General features: G+C 36.7%; 1 protein-coding gene across 1 annotated transcript; it reads right to left on the bottom strand.

The window, feature by feature from the left end:
- Positions 1 to 531: 531 nt before the first annotated feature.
- Positions 532 to 1,600, bottom strand: LOC5576920 (N-acylneuraminate cytidylyltransferase A). The gene is made up of 2 exons (XM_001662967.2): positions 1,327 to 1,600; positions 532 to 1,271 (listed from the first exon to the last, which is right to left on the bottom strand). The coding sequence occupies exons 1-2, from the start codon at positions 1,398 to 1,400 to the stop codon at positions 560 to 562; spliced, it is 786 nt and encodes a 261-aa protein (XP_001663017.1). The 5' UTR covers positions 1,401 to 1,600; the 3' UTR covers positions 532 to 559.
- Between the last annotated feature and the right edge of the window lie 15,531 nt (positions 1,601 to 17,131).

The following is a 17,131-nucleotide window of genomic DNA, read 5'->3' as shown; positions in this document are numbered from 1 at the left end:
TTTGAACAAACGTTCAGTTTTGGAATATAACGCGCATTCAGGATGATTTCTTCAACGTTTATTAATAGCACAGACAAACAGACGTAACACTTAGAACAAATTTCTTCAAAATCCATCGCCCAGTTTACACTGTCATCATCTGGTGAGCATGTTGCACAAAAAGGTGTTTCGTGCAACAAGACCGGCAGATGGCGGTAGTGTGAAACGTCAAACGCGTAGAAAAACGATGCGCGCGCCTCTAGTTGTGAGATTTGTAACATAACGAATTTGAAATGATCGTTGAATGAGTGGTCGATGGAAATTTCGCCAGTGTTACGTCTGTTTGTCTGTGTTAATAGTTTTCAATTCCACTTTTTTGGAAGGAAATTGTTAATTCAAAAAATCTATTCTTCCTTTTGTTCGCGGTATATATTTAGCCGTAACCTCCAAACAGGTTTTTCCCGAGATTGTTTCAAAACTTCCGAGAGCAGAAATAATTTGTGTACACGCACTGCTCGAGAGTACGTTGCGCACTAATCCAGTAAAACAATGTTTTGTGATTCTGAAGCATAATAGCTATTTATTCTACTGTGGATCCAATGATCTTCCTTGCTAACTCCAGATCGTACAACGAATCGATCTCCAATGAATCTCTTTCGTCAATCACAACCACCTCGCAGTTGTTGTTCTGAAAGCGACCCTCTAGAAGCAACTTTCTCCTTGCAAAGTAGAACATCCCCGCCTCAACAAGCTCTCCGTCCCAATCTTGACGCCTGGGACGTTTTCTAGGGTCAAAATTCAGCGCATTAACCCTTCCATCCTTCTCCTTCCGCCACCTTAGCTTAAAACTTCTCGTAACGCTGAATACGCAATCCACTCTCAGTGACTGGAACCGCTGCAATGCTTCGTCCAAATACCTCACCCCCAAAAATGGCGAAGTGCACTGAACCAGCGCCACATTCTGCACCCGTGGATGATGATCCAAAAACTCCCGGACCGATTCGATGGAACTGGTGTGGTCTTGGGCTACCTCCGGCGGACGCAGGTGAACTCTCACGAGATCGTGCGGGAAGTCACGTTCTACCGCTTGGGCAATCCGATCATCTTCGGTTGAAACCCACACCGAGTGAAATCCATCGGTGGAGAGTGCGGTGTGAAGCGCTCGACTCAACAGCGTTTGACGATCGTCGAGTTTGGCTAGATTTTTCAGCGGAATGCCACGGGAACCGCCTCGTGCCAAAATCAACGCTATGACGCTGTCATTGGATATGCTTTCAGGGGATGTTGGACACCTGCAATGTAGGCAGCATTAGAAGATGTTCGCTAGGCACCGAAAAGCTTACCCACGTCACACTTTTCTCTTGAAGGAAACCAAATGCTGGATGTGCACTGAGAAGCGTCAGAATCAAAACTAGCCGCATGACTATCAACTCTGTTCCATTATGATTGGACAGCTATCAGGAGCCGTTGACTGCATGGCCGGAAATGGACAATTTAATCTTGTTACTGAACTAATCTGACTGGAGTGATGCTGGAGGCTTGGAATAAGAAAGGCATCAAGTGAATCTCGTCTGTGATTCATTTGTAGTAATGGCCCCCTCTTTGAAAAACACTTCTGCGCATGTTCCGCTATCATTTTTTGCTCTGTTTCGCAAAACAGAACCCTCATCTTGTAAAGCCGTAGCAATAGTTTGTTTTCATGGCTGACTCGAGCTTTGATTAGAAAGTGCGTGTAATGCTCGAACATTTATGCAAGTTGTGTAGTACGAAAGGAAACCAAATTATGCATTCGTCTTTGTCAGATTGTTATATAAAAACATTGGTACAGAAATGGAATTTCTCCAGTATTTTTTCAAAGATTCCTCCAGTGATTTGACCAGAAATTTCTCCAAGATAATTTCTGATCTTACAGCGATTTCTTCAAGAAGTTCCACTAGGAATTCCGCAAGAGATTCCTCCAGGAAGCATTTTTGATTGCAACCAGTATGTTTGAAACCGGATCCGATCCAGGAGTATTCTTAGCAATTCCTCATAGAAACCTGCAAGGAGTTCCAGGGTTATTCTAGGGATTCCTCCAGGAAAATCTCTTCAGGGATTCCTCTGGATATTTCACAAGGATTTCCTGCAGGAAAAACTCTAGTGATTTATCCGGTAATATTTCATCCAGGGATTTCTCCAAGAATCCCTCTAGCAACTAATCTAGGGATTTCTCCAGAGATTCAAGGGAATTTTCAAGCGGTTTCTCATGATATTTCTCCAGAAATTATTCCAGAGACTTCTTCAATGATCCTTCAAAAAAATCTGTACAGGGATTCTTGCAGAGTTGTCACCAAGGATTTGTCTACGAATTTCTTAAGGGGTTATACTTGGACAACTTCTCCTGTTTTTTACAGATATTTCTCTACAAATTCCTCCACGAATTCCTCTAAGGATAATTGTAGGGTTTGCCGTAGGCTCTCAAAATTCATCCAATAATCATTCCGGAGATTTCTTTAAAAAATCTCTCAGAGGTCGCTTCAGGACTTCTACCAGAATTCCTGCAAAGATTCCACCAGCAATTCATTCAGTGATTATACAAGTAATTACTTAACGAATTCCTCAAGAGTTTCCTCCAGAAATACTCCCAGATGTACTTTCAGCGATATTTGAATAGTTGAGGTAAACGCCAATACGACTAAAATGCACGTTTTTCGATTATATGCATTCTTTATCTAATAATGCATAGGTTGGACCTGAGACGAGACTCGCGGAGACGGTCTTCTTTTTCTGTGATTGCTGAGTTTTTTTTTTCTTATTCCACTCTGTGTTTTCATCGATCATGCACAAGCCGTTCAAACCCTCACATGGACATCTCAGCAAAAAAATATTGCGTTAACATCACACCGAAGCATAAACAGGCTTTTGAGTGGAATTTCATGCCGGCAAACGTAGCAGACATAAGAAATACATAACTAGCCTTGTAGTTATATTTATCAGCATATTTGGAAAAAAAAAAAACTGCTCCGCCGACAAAAGTTTTTAATGACAGTTTATTTTGAATACAATACTTTTCACTTTTTCAGCCATAAAACCGACGGGCTGTATTTGATGTTTCGTGACAGCGGAATCTGGGCTGCATATGACGTTGATATTTTTCCACTTCGCGAGTCTCTCTCAGGGTTGGACATGCGAACAGCGCTTATTTGCTTTAAAATATTTGAACCCACGGTAAAAAAAACAAACAAGGTATGACATTTGGCAGTGACGTCATTCCTATCGCAAACTCGAACGAGTGCAAAAGAAAGCAAGGCCTGCTCTCCTTTACTATCCTCAAGGCCCTATGCTTGACCATAGGAATGACGATTGACGACACATGTTTTGATGGAAAATCATTGTTTACACGTGGGAATAGCCTACCTTGTTGTGTCTACCGTGATTTGAACCATGAGCCTATGCATGCTATAAAACGTTTGACTTTTACTGTGCGCCCTGTTTTCAAGTTGCCCGTGAGAGAGAGCGAGACAGCACCAACACACGGCGCACAGTAAAAGTCAAAAGAACAAAAGAATTTATGGCACGTACAGAGGCTCATTACAGGAAAACGTATTGACGTGAGCACACACACCAACTTAACCGAAGAAACATCCGGTTTGCTGAGTGTTTATTGGGATAGTTTAGCGTATAAACAAGGTTGCTATGACAGTGACCTGGTGTTTATGTCAATTCATCCATATAATCGTTTATCAAATTCATTCATTGGTCGGACAAAATGACGTATGCGTTTGTAAGGTAAGAAAATAATAAAAAAAATCTTCCAAACCCAACTTTTGAATTTCAAATTTTAGCAAATGCACAGATGTTTTGACCGAAATTGTTGAATAAATCAAGAATCCAGCTGGAAACACAAAAAAAAACATTTTACCTATGATGGTGGTTACGTCCACCATACAAATATGAGCAGTACAGGAATTCATCTAAAGATTTCCTCCGGGGATTAACCCTGAAATTTTTCTAGAGAAATGTTTCTAATATACAAAAAAAAACCGGCGATTCGTCCATAAATTCCTCCAGTAGTTTCATCAGAAATAACCTCAACGATTTAGCTAGTAATTTCTCCAAGGTTTTTTTTTCAAAAATTCTTTTGTGACAAAATTTTTGGAGAGATCCTTGGATAAATTCATTAGAAAAAGTACCAGGAGGTATTCCAGAAGTAAACCCTAGTGAAACCTCTAGAAAGAATATGGAGAAATCTCCGTAGAATTCCATGGAGTAACTCTTAGAAAAATCATTTGAGGAATTACTGGGGGAATCCCTGGAGGAACCTTTGGTTAAATCTCTGAAAGAATCCCTGAAGAAATTCTATTCTGAGTCTTTGTATGAATTGCTGGGGTATCTCTGGAGGAAATCCTGAAAAAAATCCTGAAACAAATTTTGAAGGAACCCATGAAGAAAGTTTTCTGAAGTAATCCCTGGAGACATTCCTGGAAAAAATGCTGTAAGGATTTCATTAGGCATCTCCATGGAAGTGTTTCTAGAAGAAATACCGTAGGAATCTCTAAAGGATCACCCACGTATTTTAATTTCTGAAGGAATTCTTGGGTGCATCTCTGGGAAAATCTAGGAGTTTTCCTGGAAAAAAAAATACTGTAAAAATCACTGTAGGAGGAAACCTTAGAGAAATCTATGCAATAATCGTTGAAGAAATTGCCAAATTTCTAGAGATATACCCGAAAACCATTTGGAAGGATTTCAGTAGAAATTTTCCTGGAAGAATCAGGAGCCTCTGGAAGAATTCCTGGAGGAATCATTTAAGTATTCTCTGGAGGTGTCTCTAAGAAAAACCCTGGAGTAATGGAATCGTAACTTGTCTAGAAAATACAGTTGCCATCGAATACCTTCCCCCGAGAAATTACTGGAACAAATCTTTAAGAAATTCCTGGAAAAATCTTGTACCGTAAAATCAGGTGTAATTGATCAGACGGGTGAAATTGATCATCGTATCACACGATTTTATTCATTCGTAATGGAGCCCAAATATCAATGTAAGCTGCAGTAAATGAACGTTGCTTGTCGTAACTATTGTAGAATTGTGTGTTGTGAAGTTTTTTTCGTTAAATAATGTTCAGCTGAATGAAAATAACGTAAAATTTCAAAATCATGCACGGTGCAGTATTGACAAACAGCTATGAACTTCTATTTATAAGCAAGGATTTGAACATGGTATAAACCTGAAATTTTGTGAGGATGCTTGCGATATATCTCCAAACCAGATTTCATCACCAAAACTCGTACCAATTAGCTCATAGGGTTGAAATAATTGAATTTCTGTTAGATATCATTGAATTCCTTAGGAAATTGCATACATTTAGGCGTTTTCCACGTAATTCTTGAAATTTAACTACTCGTTATTTATATAAATATTGCATTGTTAAGAATTTGACAAGCATATTCGGATTCAGGGAGCTCAAATTTATCATACAGAGTTGTTTAGGAAACTAACAATAATGACATTGACAAGTGATCAATTTCACCCCGAAATGAGATCCTCTGATTTTTTATTTTAGAGGTATTTGTTAACACTAAAATGACATTTGTTAGAAAATTTCGGTACATAAGTCGATGAGGCTCACCTTCGTACTTGTTTTCCTGCATTTAGTTGTTTGGCATTATTAACATTATAGAAAACAGACTAGAAAAACTGTGATAAATGATCAATTTCACCCGAAATTACGGTACCTTGAATCATAATCTTGAAGGAATCCCTGCAGTAATTTATGAAGAAATTCTTGGAGGTATTCTTGAAGGAACTCTGATTTGTTTTTATTGCATTAGGTCAACAAAAAATTCAAAAGTTTTCGGTGAAATTGAAATGTTTGGGGAAATTCCTGGTAAGTGTTGTGAAAAACTCAATTTCTCATAACTCACGCTTGAAATTTTTCATGTGTGAGTCGTCAATCAGCAGTCAAAAAATCATGGATGAGTTGGCTCACCTTTTTGACTCATTGTCTCGTATTTCCACAGTTTACTCACACACGGCAATAATTACTTGTAAGTCTTTATAGAATTATAGTAATCCTTTTTAACGTAAGCAACAACATTCGGGTTTCACGAGTTTTTGAATTATTTTTCACGGTTTGAGTTGATTGAGTGATTTTTGCATCAAAATCTCAAGCGTGAGATTAGCGAAGCAGATCTCTATTGAGTTTGCTCTCATGGGAGAGCGCATTGATTGAGATTTGAGTGTGAGCCTATCAACACTGTTCCTGACAGTATTCTGAATGAATTCCTAAAAGAATTTCATTTAACGCAATAACTGGAACTTAAATACATGGAAGATTTTTTGTAAAATATTTGAAGGAATCGGAAAGAGCTTCTGAAAAAATCCCTGGAGGATTGGGAGAATTAAGTATCTCAGGAATTTGACATCGTTTTAATTTCGCATGCACCAAACTTCATCCCGAGGTAGTTGCTTGTAGTCGATTTTTTTTTTTTTTTTTTTTTTTTTTTTTTTTTTTTTTTTTTTTTTTTTTTTTTTTTTTTTTTTTTTTTTTTAATTTCTTTATTAGTATCATTCCAAACATTACATTCATTATTTCTTATATCTAGGTGTTCTGTGTTATTAGACAACACTATCATCCTAATTTGGTAAAACAAATCTAAGATTTTATTAACATTTTGTTAACAACATATTACATTTCATTTGCCGTAGCAGTTCAGATTTTTTACAGGTGAGTTGATTTCACCTGCTTATAAGAGAAAAAAAAAAGTTTTTAATATACTTAACCTAACTTAACCTAAACATATAACGCATTAATCGTGGCAATAGAAGATTGTAACGATTTTTGCCTGAAATTATTGATTATTTTATTTGACATTTGTTCCAATGTTTCAACATTGGATATTCTATGTAACTCATTGGTACTATACCAGGGAGGAAGCCTCAGAATCATTTTCAAAATTTTCTTTTGAATTCTCTGCAGAGTTTTCTTCCTGGTATTACAACAGCTAGTCCATATTGGTACAGCATACAACATGGCTGGCCTGAAAATTTGTTTGAATATCAAAAGCTTGTTCTTAAGACAAAGTTTTGATTTTCTATTAATAAGGGGATAGAGACATTTTACATATTTGTTACATTTGGCTTGAATGCCCTCAATGTGATTTTTGAAAGTTAAATTCTTATCTAGCATGAGTCCTAGATACTTAACTTCATCTGACCAATTTATTGGAACCCCTCTCATCGTGACAACATGTCTACTTGAAGGTTTCAAATAAAGAGCTTTTGGTTTATGTGGGAATATTATTAGTTGAGTTTTGGAAGCATTAGGAGAAATCTTCCATTTTTGCAAGTATGAAGAAAAAATATCCAAACTTTTTTGCAATCGACTACAGATGACACGCAGGCTTCGTCCTTTGGCGGAGAGGCCTGTGTCATCCGCAAACAAAGATTTTTGACATCCCTGAGGTAACTCAGGTAAGTCAGATGTGAAAATATTGTATAATATTGGTCCCAAAATGCTGCCTTGGGGAACACCAGCTCTTACAGGAAGTCTTTCAGATCTGGAGTTTTGATAATTAACCTGAAGTGTACGATTTGACAGATAACTTTGAATTATTCTAACAATGTATGTTGGAAAATTAAATTGCTTGTTGTCGATTCATTCCCAACATCTGGTGGCTTTGTAATCAGTGTACCCCTCTAATGCGCGAATTGAGAAACGATCGTATTTTGCTAACAGAATCGAAAGCTGCTATTCCAATGAAAGTGGTGGCCGCCGGAGCGGATGAAAATATGAACTACGCTAGTGAATTCGTGAGATGAAAAGACGAATCGAAATTATTCGGGAGAGTCTTGCCGAGGCTTCAACCGCAAAGTCGACTGGTTAATCATTCGCAAACCTACATCTGTGACCTCCTATGGCACGATCTTCGCCGCTTTCTTCGTCGAAATGGTTGCATGGCATTCGTCCCATGCAACCATTTCGACGAAGATTTTTTTTTGTTTCGACAAATCAGTGCTTTAAATATTGTGCTCTACAAGATAAATCCACGTAATGCGAGTATCTGAAAATGTCGATATACCGTCGCAGTGATAATAAAAATCACCAAATGTTTCAGGTTTAGCAAATTTGAAACATTTGCGTCCTTGAAGAACGAAAAAATCCAAGCCTACTTGAGTTTTGACGTTGCGTTTGAATTGCGCGCATATCTTCTGCGCGTTACTGCCGCCGCTGGATGTGGATTTCATATGAGCGCCGCAATATAATCCTTCCTGCGAAGGCACCGGATGATAAATTTTGGCTGTTCTTCACGATGATCAAAAACGATGTCACCGAGCTCACAATGTCCAGGATGGTTGAAAATTGCCTCTTATCTGAAGCATCGATCGAAGTCAAAATGCTTGTTGCAGCGTGGAAAAGTCAATTAACGATGCCCTATATATCGTTCAAGGTAGGAATCGATGCTCGTTTGAAGGAAACTACGTTACATTAGTCAACATAGCCTGCCGGATTATGCTTTTGCGAATTTAGAAACTGTATTTGGGAACCTGTATGTTTGTTTATTGTGTTGATGACATAGGAAATATTGCATTTAAGTTTGCATTTGTTAAGATTGTTTAGCGTATGTATCGTGATTAGTTAGTAATAGTTAGTTACTTTGTTCATTTGTTTGAAGTTTTTTTGCAACCAATTTTTATAACCCCAATTTTAAATTAGATCACAGAGATCTGTTGAAATAATTACAAATAAAGAAATAATGAAAGCTTATAATATTACTAAGCTGTAGCAAATGCATGCTTTAAAAACTTATCGATTTTGATCGTTGGAAGAACAGTTTCCGACCACAGTAACATTCCCGAGATCCCTTGGCCACTTTTTGGAACTGGAAATGTGGGCCAGTATACTGACAAAAAATAAATTAAATCCGTTAAGTATTCGCTAAGCGGTGAGAGTTTTAGTATTTTTGCATTCACTCAGGCCTATACGGGTTAAGCTATGTTGTATATTTGGCATATACATTGTGAATCGTATGTTACTTGATTAATGTTGTAAGCAAGTACAGCTTCTTTAACTTGTTGATTACATTGCTTACATAATTTGCGTCGTAAGTAACTTCTACGATAACAAAATCATTGTCTTGTAATGAATATACAACAAAGTCGCAAATGGTACAGTTTATGATCCATAAATTTACTTGCACCTGGCAGTAATATTCATGCTTACAATTCAATTCGTAACTCTGACAAATTTCGTTGAATTTTAGATACCGCTTAACATTTTGTGCCTGTAAAATTTGTTCCAAAGTAGCTTCACCGCCTACTGGGCATTTTATTTCTAAAAGTGTTCCAGTAAGCGGATCCACTCCGTCTGGGGAACCGGCTATCCACGATTCAATTGGGTGAACCACCAAGCCACATTTCTTTATCAGTGGATTACGCTTCTGCCGATAACATTCAAATGCAATGTTTTCCGTTGTACTGCCGTATTTCATAGCTCTTTGATTCATGGGTTTTGTGTTCCAATAATTATGATTTTTTTTTTGACCAGTCCGTATTTTTGTTGCTCAGGTAGGTATACAGCTTATAGCAAGAACTAGCTGTTTTCCTGATTGATCGTTGAAACAGCCACTCGTTTGAATTTTGCTCTACGGTACATAAAGCAATTTCTGCTGTTCTATTGATGTTGCTTGATATATTTGATTTGTAGTACTCCTCCTCGTTGTCGCTTTGGAAATTGCCGGGAATGAACCGATGCATGAGTTCATTATTTGACGTTTGAGCGGTGCCGTGTTATTTACGTGACCATGGCAACGAGTGAATTTGGCACCGCTCAAACGTCAAATTAGTGAACTCGTGAATTGATCCATTGATTTTACTTTGTCATCTTCCGCTGGTTCTAGTAATGAACAGTGTATGATCTCATCCTTCATGCAGAATGGACCTATGCACGAGTTCACTAATTTGACGTTTGAGCGGTGCCAAATTCACTAGTTGTCATGGTCACATAAATAACACGGCACCGCTGAAACGTCAAATAGTGAACCCGTGCATTGGTCCATACATATGATTTATCAGTTTTTGAAGCAGCTTGCTTAGCTCGGTTTGGATATATTCTCACTTTGTCCATTTGTCGTCCATTGATGTGCTTGAACACTGCCGAATTTTTCGCAACTTAAATTAGAAAAAAGAACGTGCAATGTATGAATATTGAAGTGCAATGTATGAATATTGAACAAACACGTCGGAACCCTTGACAAACAAAATGGAGAAAGAATCGTCCAAATCCGTTGACCCGTTCGTAAGCCATTTCGTGACAAACACTATTCCATTTTTATTTATATAGATAAAAAAATGAATTGTTCAATTTCAAAAATAACTACAATATTCAAAGAATTAAGATTTTTTATTTTTTACTTGAGTAAAAACATTCACGCTAGCCTACGATTCACTTGATCCTTTGTTGATTTGAAAAGGCTTGTGACGATAGTTTACAATTTTTTTTGAATAAGTTTATCTGATTTGCACTGATACATGAGCTGATATACTGACAGCTCCCTTTAAATATATATATATATATATATAACTAGCTGGATACGTAAAATTTGTGTCCGGTTTTAAGATGAATAGGGGTGATCGGGGCAATATGGGCCACCTAAGGAAAACACCATGGAATGCACAGAAAACAAAATAAAACTATCGTTTAAATGCAAGTGATTTGTACTATAAGATGTTTTCTTCAATGTTATGTCGATAAATGATGTTAACCTCAATTTGAAAATTATTCGAGGATCGTTTTTGAAAACCATGTTTTTCTGCGTGGTTACCAACCGTATGGGGTATTATGAGTCACCTCATTCAATCGTATGATTTTATTTAAGATAATGTAGAGAACAGCTAATGACAAACAGTACAACATTGGAAAGGAAATATTATAAGCTTTGCTTGAAATTGTTAATACTAGCGGCCTATTTTTGATAGATCTAGAACACGTAGTAAACAGATAATGTTATTCCAGTATTAAATTGCGACGCTTGGTTCAATTCATTTTCTAGCAAAGTGTTTTTTAACTTGTAATGGTGCACCAAGATAAATATGTACATATATTCTGCCATTTTGTTCTCTTCTTCATGAAGTTTTTTGTCTATCTAATCTGCTGAAAATTGGTAGTGAGGTGTCTTTATATACTTTTCCCAAGCAGCACATATTGTTACAAGTAGCTTACAGCAACGGCTACTTAACATATTCAATAGTTACAATATGATACATTTGCAACATGGAAAAATACTGCTATGTAACCGAAAAAGCGCAAAAAGCCGAGCCTTATGTAACTTGTTTGTTCGTTACATAAGAAGTTTACAAGCGACTGCTATGTAATTTGTTGATTACGCATGAGTTTTCCTTTTTTCTTTTTTTTGCGATAAAATAAATGGAACGGTGTTGAAGTTGTTGTTACTTTCTGACAGTTTTGGAACTGAACAACCATTTTAAAATTGAATGTCAATAAAAGTAATACGTATGATTTTCGAACGCGTAATTATTCACAAGTACATAATAGATTTAACATGCCGATTTGAATTTGTGGTGAAATCAATCATTTTACTTGCTCAAAATTAACGCGCTCATGAAATAGATAATAATTTTATATTGAATAACACATGATACCTGGATTGTTGAGATATTATTCCATTAGAACTGACACAAAAAAATGGAAATTGACACTGTTACTAAAATTAGCAGTGTTTATGATTTTAATTTAATTGTTTGTGAAGATTGTGATTCCAAAATCACGTTGTTTCGTGTCCCGCAGTTGGATTTTCTGGGCTGCCTATCATAAATCGCCATTTCATTTCATCATGCTGCAGATACTTTTCCGAATAACAGGACAGCCAATCTAAAATGATGTCAACTACTAAAAAGTTGTTAGAGAGGCTGCAAATTGTAAATTCAACAATTTTAGTTATTCACTGGAAAAATATCTATGAAAACAATAACTAGTCATAAAATAGTAAAGTTCTTATATCAAAATTCACAATACGTATGAAAACTTTTGACATGTAGTGTTGACCACTGTCAGCAAGTTACTCGTTTGTTACACATTGGTTACCCAGAAATCTTATGTTATTTTGAAAATGATGTGTAACTATACTGAAACTGCCAATATATTACACTGCTGTCAATAGGGGAAGGGGTATTAAAATGAACACCTAAACGATATCGTCTTGCTTTTAATGGGAAAAACGATGAATTTGCGATATATCATCACATAATGTGCAAAAATCCCCTAAGCCAATTGACTGGAACTTTACAAATGTATAAAAACTAAATGCTCCGTCCAAGAAAGCGCATGGTTTGTGACGAGCTCAAATGGCTCAAATAGCTCGAAAGAAGGCAAATTCAAGCGTGTGCTATAATAAGGGCGCAAGTCGCATGATCGATTTCTCTTCATCGATCCTATCTTCTGTGAATAAAGGTGACAAGATGCAGGTTTGTTAACATTTTTTCACTACAAGACGCTAGGAAGTAATGCAATCTTGCGCCCTGAGGTGAAACAACGAATTGAATTTAGCAATTGATCAATTTTTGCCAATATAAGGGACTGAGGGTATTATGCCCATGATAAGGAAAATAGCAATTTAGATGTGAAAAACATGCTCTTTTTTATTATTATCGGATATACAAATATGTTCTCTATCAAATAGAAGAAACAACATCCATTCATTTGAGTATTTCTAGGGTTAAAAAATCAATTTAAAAAATACGTGCTTATGGGTCATCCATAAACAACGTAGTCATTTATTGAAGGGAGGGGAGAGATTCTGCTCAATGACCACGGTCCATACAAATTGTAAATTTTGTGTATGGACAAATCCCAACTAACATTTAGTGCAAATGTAAACATTCTCTAGGCCTTCTTTATACGACTTTATGCAGAGTAAAGGCGCTGTACATACGAACGAAAGCTTCTATGCGATCCTTTTACCAACAAATCTGGCGAATCTACTCAGCTACTTTTAAGCTGTGTTGGCAGCTCTTATTCATATCGATCATTGCTCTATCTCAACAGTTATACGACAAGTAGCTGTGTACCATCTTCGGAAAGCGCTTTCTCAACCATTTTGCAACTGTTGAATAATTATTATACAGCTTCGCTGTATTATCGATTAAATATTATATTCAAGCTGTTTCACAGCTTCCGGAATTCATATCATAAGTATCTGAATTTAATGTTCCCAACGTTACCTGCCACCGCTTGGAATCGAACTCACGATCTCTGCATCCACAAGTCTCGACGCTGTCCTTGTTGCCACCACAGTCTATATCGAAAGGCAAAGAAAACACACCGTTTTGTTCTACATTGAAAACGGTTCACACAATATTTTATAATGATTGTAAAAGATGCAATAGCCACGCTTACACCACTTCATCAGGCTGTAAAAGGGTGTGAAACGTCAAACGCAATGTTTACATCCAACAAGCTGAGTAGATGCGCCACAAGTTGTTGTTTTACAGCATACTGCTGTATGCTCGCTGTATAACTAACGACAAAGCGTTTCTTAAATATATATTGAGCAGCATAACAAATCATATTGTATAGAAGCAGCCGGATTGATGTTGCTATTCTTTAAGGTGTTGAGTTACAGCTTAGTGAAAGCTGCAAAAGCGATAACTGATGAAATTTATTCAGCTAAGATTTGTAGCTGCAAAACGTTTGCGTTACAGCTGTATTAACGCTAATCGTTCTATTTTTGACAGCTTTCATTTTTTGCTGCGTGCGCTGCTTCAATTCAACTGCTATACAGCACAAACCAAATATTCTTGGCTTATAGCGCTAAAATTGTTAGTTGGGATGACTACTTCATTCACATATATCATAACGCCGAAAATGGCCATTTTTGACACCCACCCACCCTGTCGTAACGCTTTTTGTATGGATATTCTACAAATTTTGCATGAGCCGTAACATTGTGAGGACACCCACCCACCCCCTTCAGCGTTATGAAATTTGTGAATAAGCCCTAGGGGGAAGGTGGGTCTAAAATTGGGAAAAAATAACCGCGTTGTTTATGGTAGCCCCTTGTGCATTTCTGTGCTATCACTTCAATAGGGCCTAACTAACATGAGTGATTTCTCTTCATCGATTTTGCATATATAATGCAGGCGTTTGTTCTGATGTTATTGTTCAATAATAGATACATGCTGATGCGAAAAATTTACATTTGTAAGGTTCTAATTTGCGCGTTACTTCAGTGTGGCATTACGTTTGGTAGAATTTGAATTCAACAGCTGTTTTGGTCTTATGAAATAGGTGGGTGGGGGTTTTGCCCCCACGAGTTGATTATAGTTTAGGTCCTTCGATAAGTTTTTCAAGGACAAATTTAACATATTTATTGCACGTAATACAAACTATGACAGTGCATAAGTGGACCCCAGAACAAATTTCAACAAAGAAGACAGCCACTGATTGTTGTCGTCTAAAAGTAATTAAGCCTAACAAAACACAATCATTTACGGGATTGACTGTTTAACAAGAAACTTGCGACGATCGACGCGCCACAATAATTCGTGGACGGAGGGTATTAGAACTAAGTTGAAGATGTTGATTTCGAAATTTTGAAGTAAACATCACCTCCAAATACTAGCGATTTTGTGGTGGAATGTTGACGTTTGATTACGAATTGTCTAGAGAACCCAAACACTTTAACGTTCAAGGATCCGTCATCGTAAACATCGAAACTTCAACAGCCATTTTTCTGTTCAAAACTGAAATTTACTCGTCGAAAATGTGTTCACTGTGTTTCGGTTGGAGAATATATTCATGATTTTGAACGAAAAAACTGGTTTTGAAAATTAAGGAGTTGATGACGGACCCTGCCCCCTTAAGCGAATTCTCGTCATTCCGTGTCATCGGCTCATAGATTGGCGTTCCCCGTTAGCCACAAGGAAGTGACGTTTCCCGAGAAGGAACAAATAACTCCCCAATAACTTATGCATACCATATTTTGGTATCATACCATAATTAGGTATTATTCAGTTGTCAATACCTCATTTTGGTATTATAATGATATTTGAAAAACAATTAAAAATACTTCATTTTGGTATTCGATAGCTATTGAGGACTGCTGGAGGTATTGAAAAATTTCACTTTTATATGAAAATCCATCAAGTATTATTTAGGTATTACAATACCTGATCTAGTTATCAGCTTGGTATTTGTAGAATATGCATAAGGTATTATTTGAGGTATTTTACCTCTTATGCAGGGCTCATTCATACCTCATTCAGGTTGTAAGTATTGGAAATTGTCTGGTATGGAATACCTCAATTTGGTATTCAGTAGTTATTTTCTTCTGCTCGGGTTCAAGTAACACTGTTTCATATGGTATGCCCTCTTCAACATCTAATCCAATTTCTCTCGCCGTTCCTTTACGGTACCTATCCGTCTAGTATTCATTGCTTTCTTCTCCATGCTCCCTCTTACTTCGAGCAAAATAGACCGATATTCCGATAAATAAATTCAAAATTTATTAATTTGTTTATTAATTATAACTAGTTCTATCGCACAACATCAAAAATAGAGATGAGGGATTCCACGGAGGCATGCAAGTCGATTCTGATCGACCATTTCAAAAATATCTGAAACTTTGCACAGTTTTTCAGTTCCATCTAAATCGTCATTTTCCGATATCAAATTTTCAAGTTGAGTCACGACTAACTTTTCAAAAGGGTGTATGTGAAAATGGTTCAAAAATATTCAAAAAGCTGCACAGCAAAAACGGTTCGTTCGATTGTTAGACAACTAAAGAATCAAAGTTAGACAACTAAATAAAGATTCCAAAAAAATACACACAGTAAAAAAAAAAATTTTTTGCATTAAAAAACATAATTTTTGTCACAAAAACTCAAATATCTCAAAACCCTATCGGAATACCAATTTTTTGAGGGAAAACGGTCCATTATATTAGCTATCTACCATAAAAATTTGGTGATGGTAAGCCAATAAACAAAAAAGTTATGACATTTCAAATATTTCACAAATCTGACACTTAGTGAAATTTTTTTTTTTTTTCATTGTTAATTTTTTTAGGACCGCAGTTTGTTGCTGAATTTTTTGTTAAGGGTGCCACATGAGGTTAACAAGTTGTTTTCATGATATTTTATTTAATTATTCATAACTATTATAGCATCTATTAGAAAGTTAGACGCGATCCAGTGTTGTAATCTAAAGTCTTGATAGTGTCATATTTTTTATTGTACGTAACTGAAGAAAAATTCTCTCAATAGTGTTGAAACCTTTTGATAAAAGAAACCTATAAGAAATCTAATATTGAAGACAAAAGCTACAAAAAAAGTTTTCTATACAGGTATACGACTAGTTTACCTGCAAAAAGTTTACCTCGTAGAGAACAAGGCGGGTCTATACCCAGGTGATCTAGTATACGTAAAGCAGGTCGGTTTTCTCCACAAAGTTAAAATCTGATTACACCTGGGTATAGACCCGCCTTGGTAGAGAATAGACTTTGTTAATCATATTTGGGAGAAAGCGACTTCACAACATCAAAACTTCAACTTCATCAAAAACATGATAGGTACATACCATGAACATACTCACGAAAAAGCTAAAAATATACTACCACTATGGTTATAAAAGATTTAATTGTAAAATTTTTCTTCAGTCAAGCAAACGACACCAAACTAGTCAGTAAAAACTTAAAAGTGATTTTGTTTATTAAAATCTAACGAGCAACATGAGTAGTCGCTTTCTCAACTGTTGCAGGCCGTTTGCAGAAAAAAAGTGTTCGAAAGAGCTACGAAATCTCACCGAAAGCACCATAGATAAACTGAAAGCGGCTGGTTATGCTCCAATGTCTACATTGAATACAAATTTACGCATTTGTACGTCCTGCCGTTTAAACGTTGACAAACGGGCAATTTGTACATCATCGGTGGATCAGGTTGCAGGAAGTTCGAAAACAACAACAACTGAGGAATTACTAGATGCACCGACAACAACTGAGGAGTAACCAGAAGTACCAAGTGCAGATAGTCTTGCCACGGTACCATCAGCGACATCTGTTTCAACAAATCAATCAGAAGATGAGTGCATCCAGAAGGTCAACATCGAACGCTTCAACGAAGGGATAGATGGAATAAAAGTGACTCCGATTAAATGGA

This window comes from Aedes aegypti, chromosome 1 (assembly GCF_002204515.2).
Source record: "Aedes aegypti strain LVP_AGWG chromosome 1, AaegL5.0 Primary Assembly, whole genome shotgun sequence".
Taxonomy (NCBI): Eukaryota; Metazoa; Arthropoda; class Insecta; order Diptera; family Culicidae; genus Aedes; species Aedes aegypti.
The sequence above is the reverse complement of the archived record's forward strand: the minus strand, read 5'-3'. Positions and strand labels throughout refer to the sequence as shown.

What these genes read in the sequence shown, in the direction of transcription:
- LOC5576920 (XM_001662967.2), bottom strand. Translation starts at nt 1,400, where the DNA reads ATGCGGCTAGTTTTGATTCTGACGCTTCTCAGTGCACATCCAGCATTT. An exon ending in CTTCAAGAGAAAAGTGTGAC is followed by an intron (nt 1,272 to 1,326) that starts GTGGGTAAGCTT and finishes CCTACATTGCAG; the next exon opens with GTGTCCAACATCCCCTGAAA.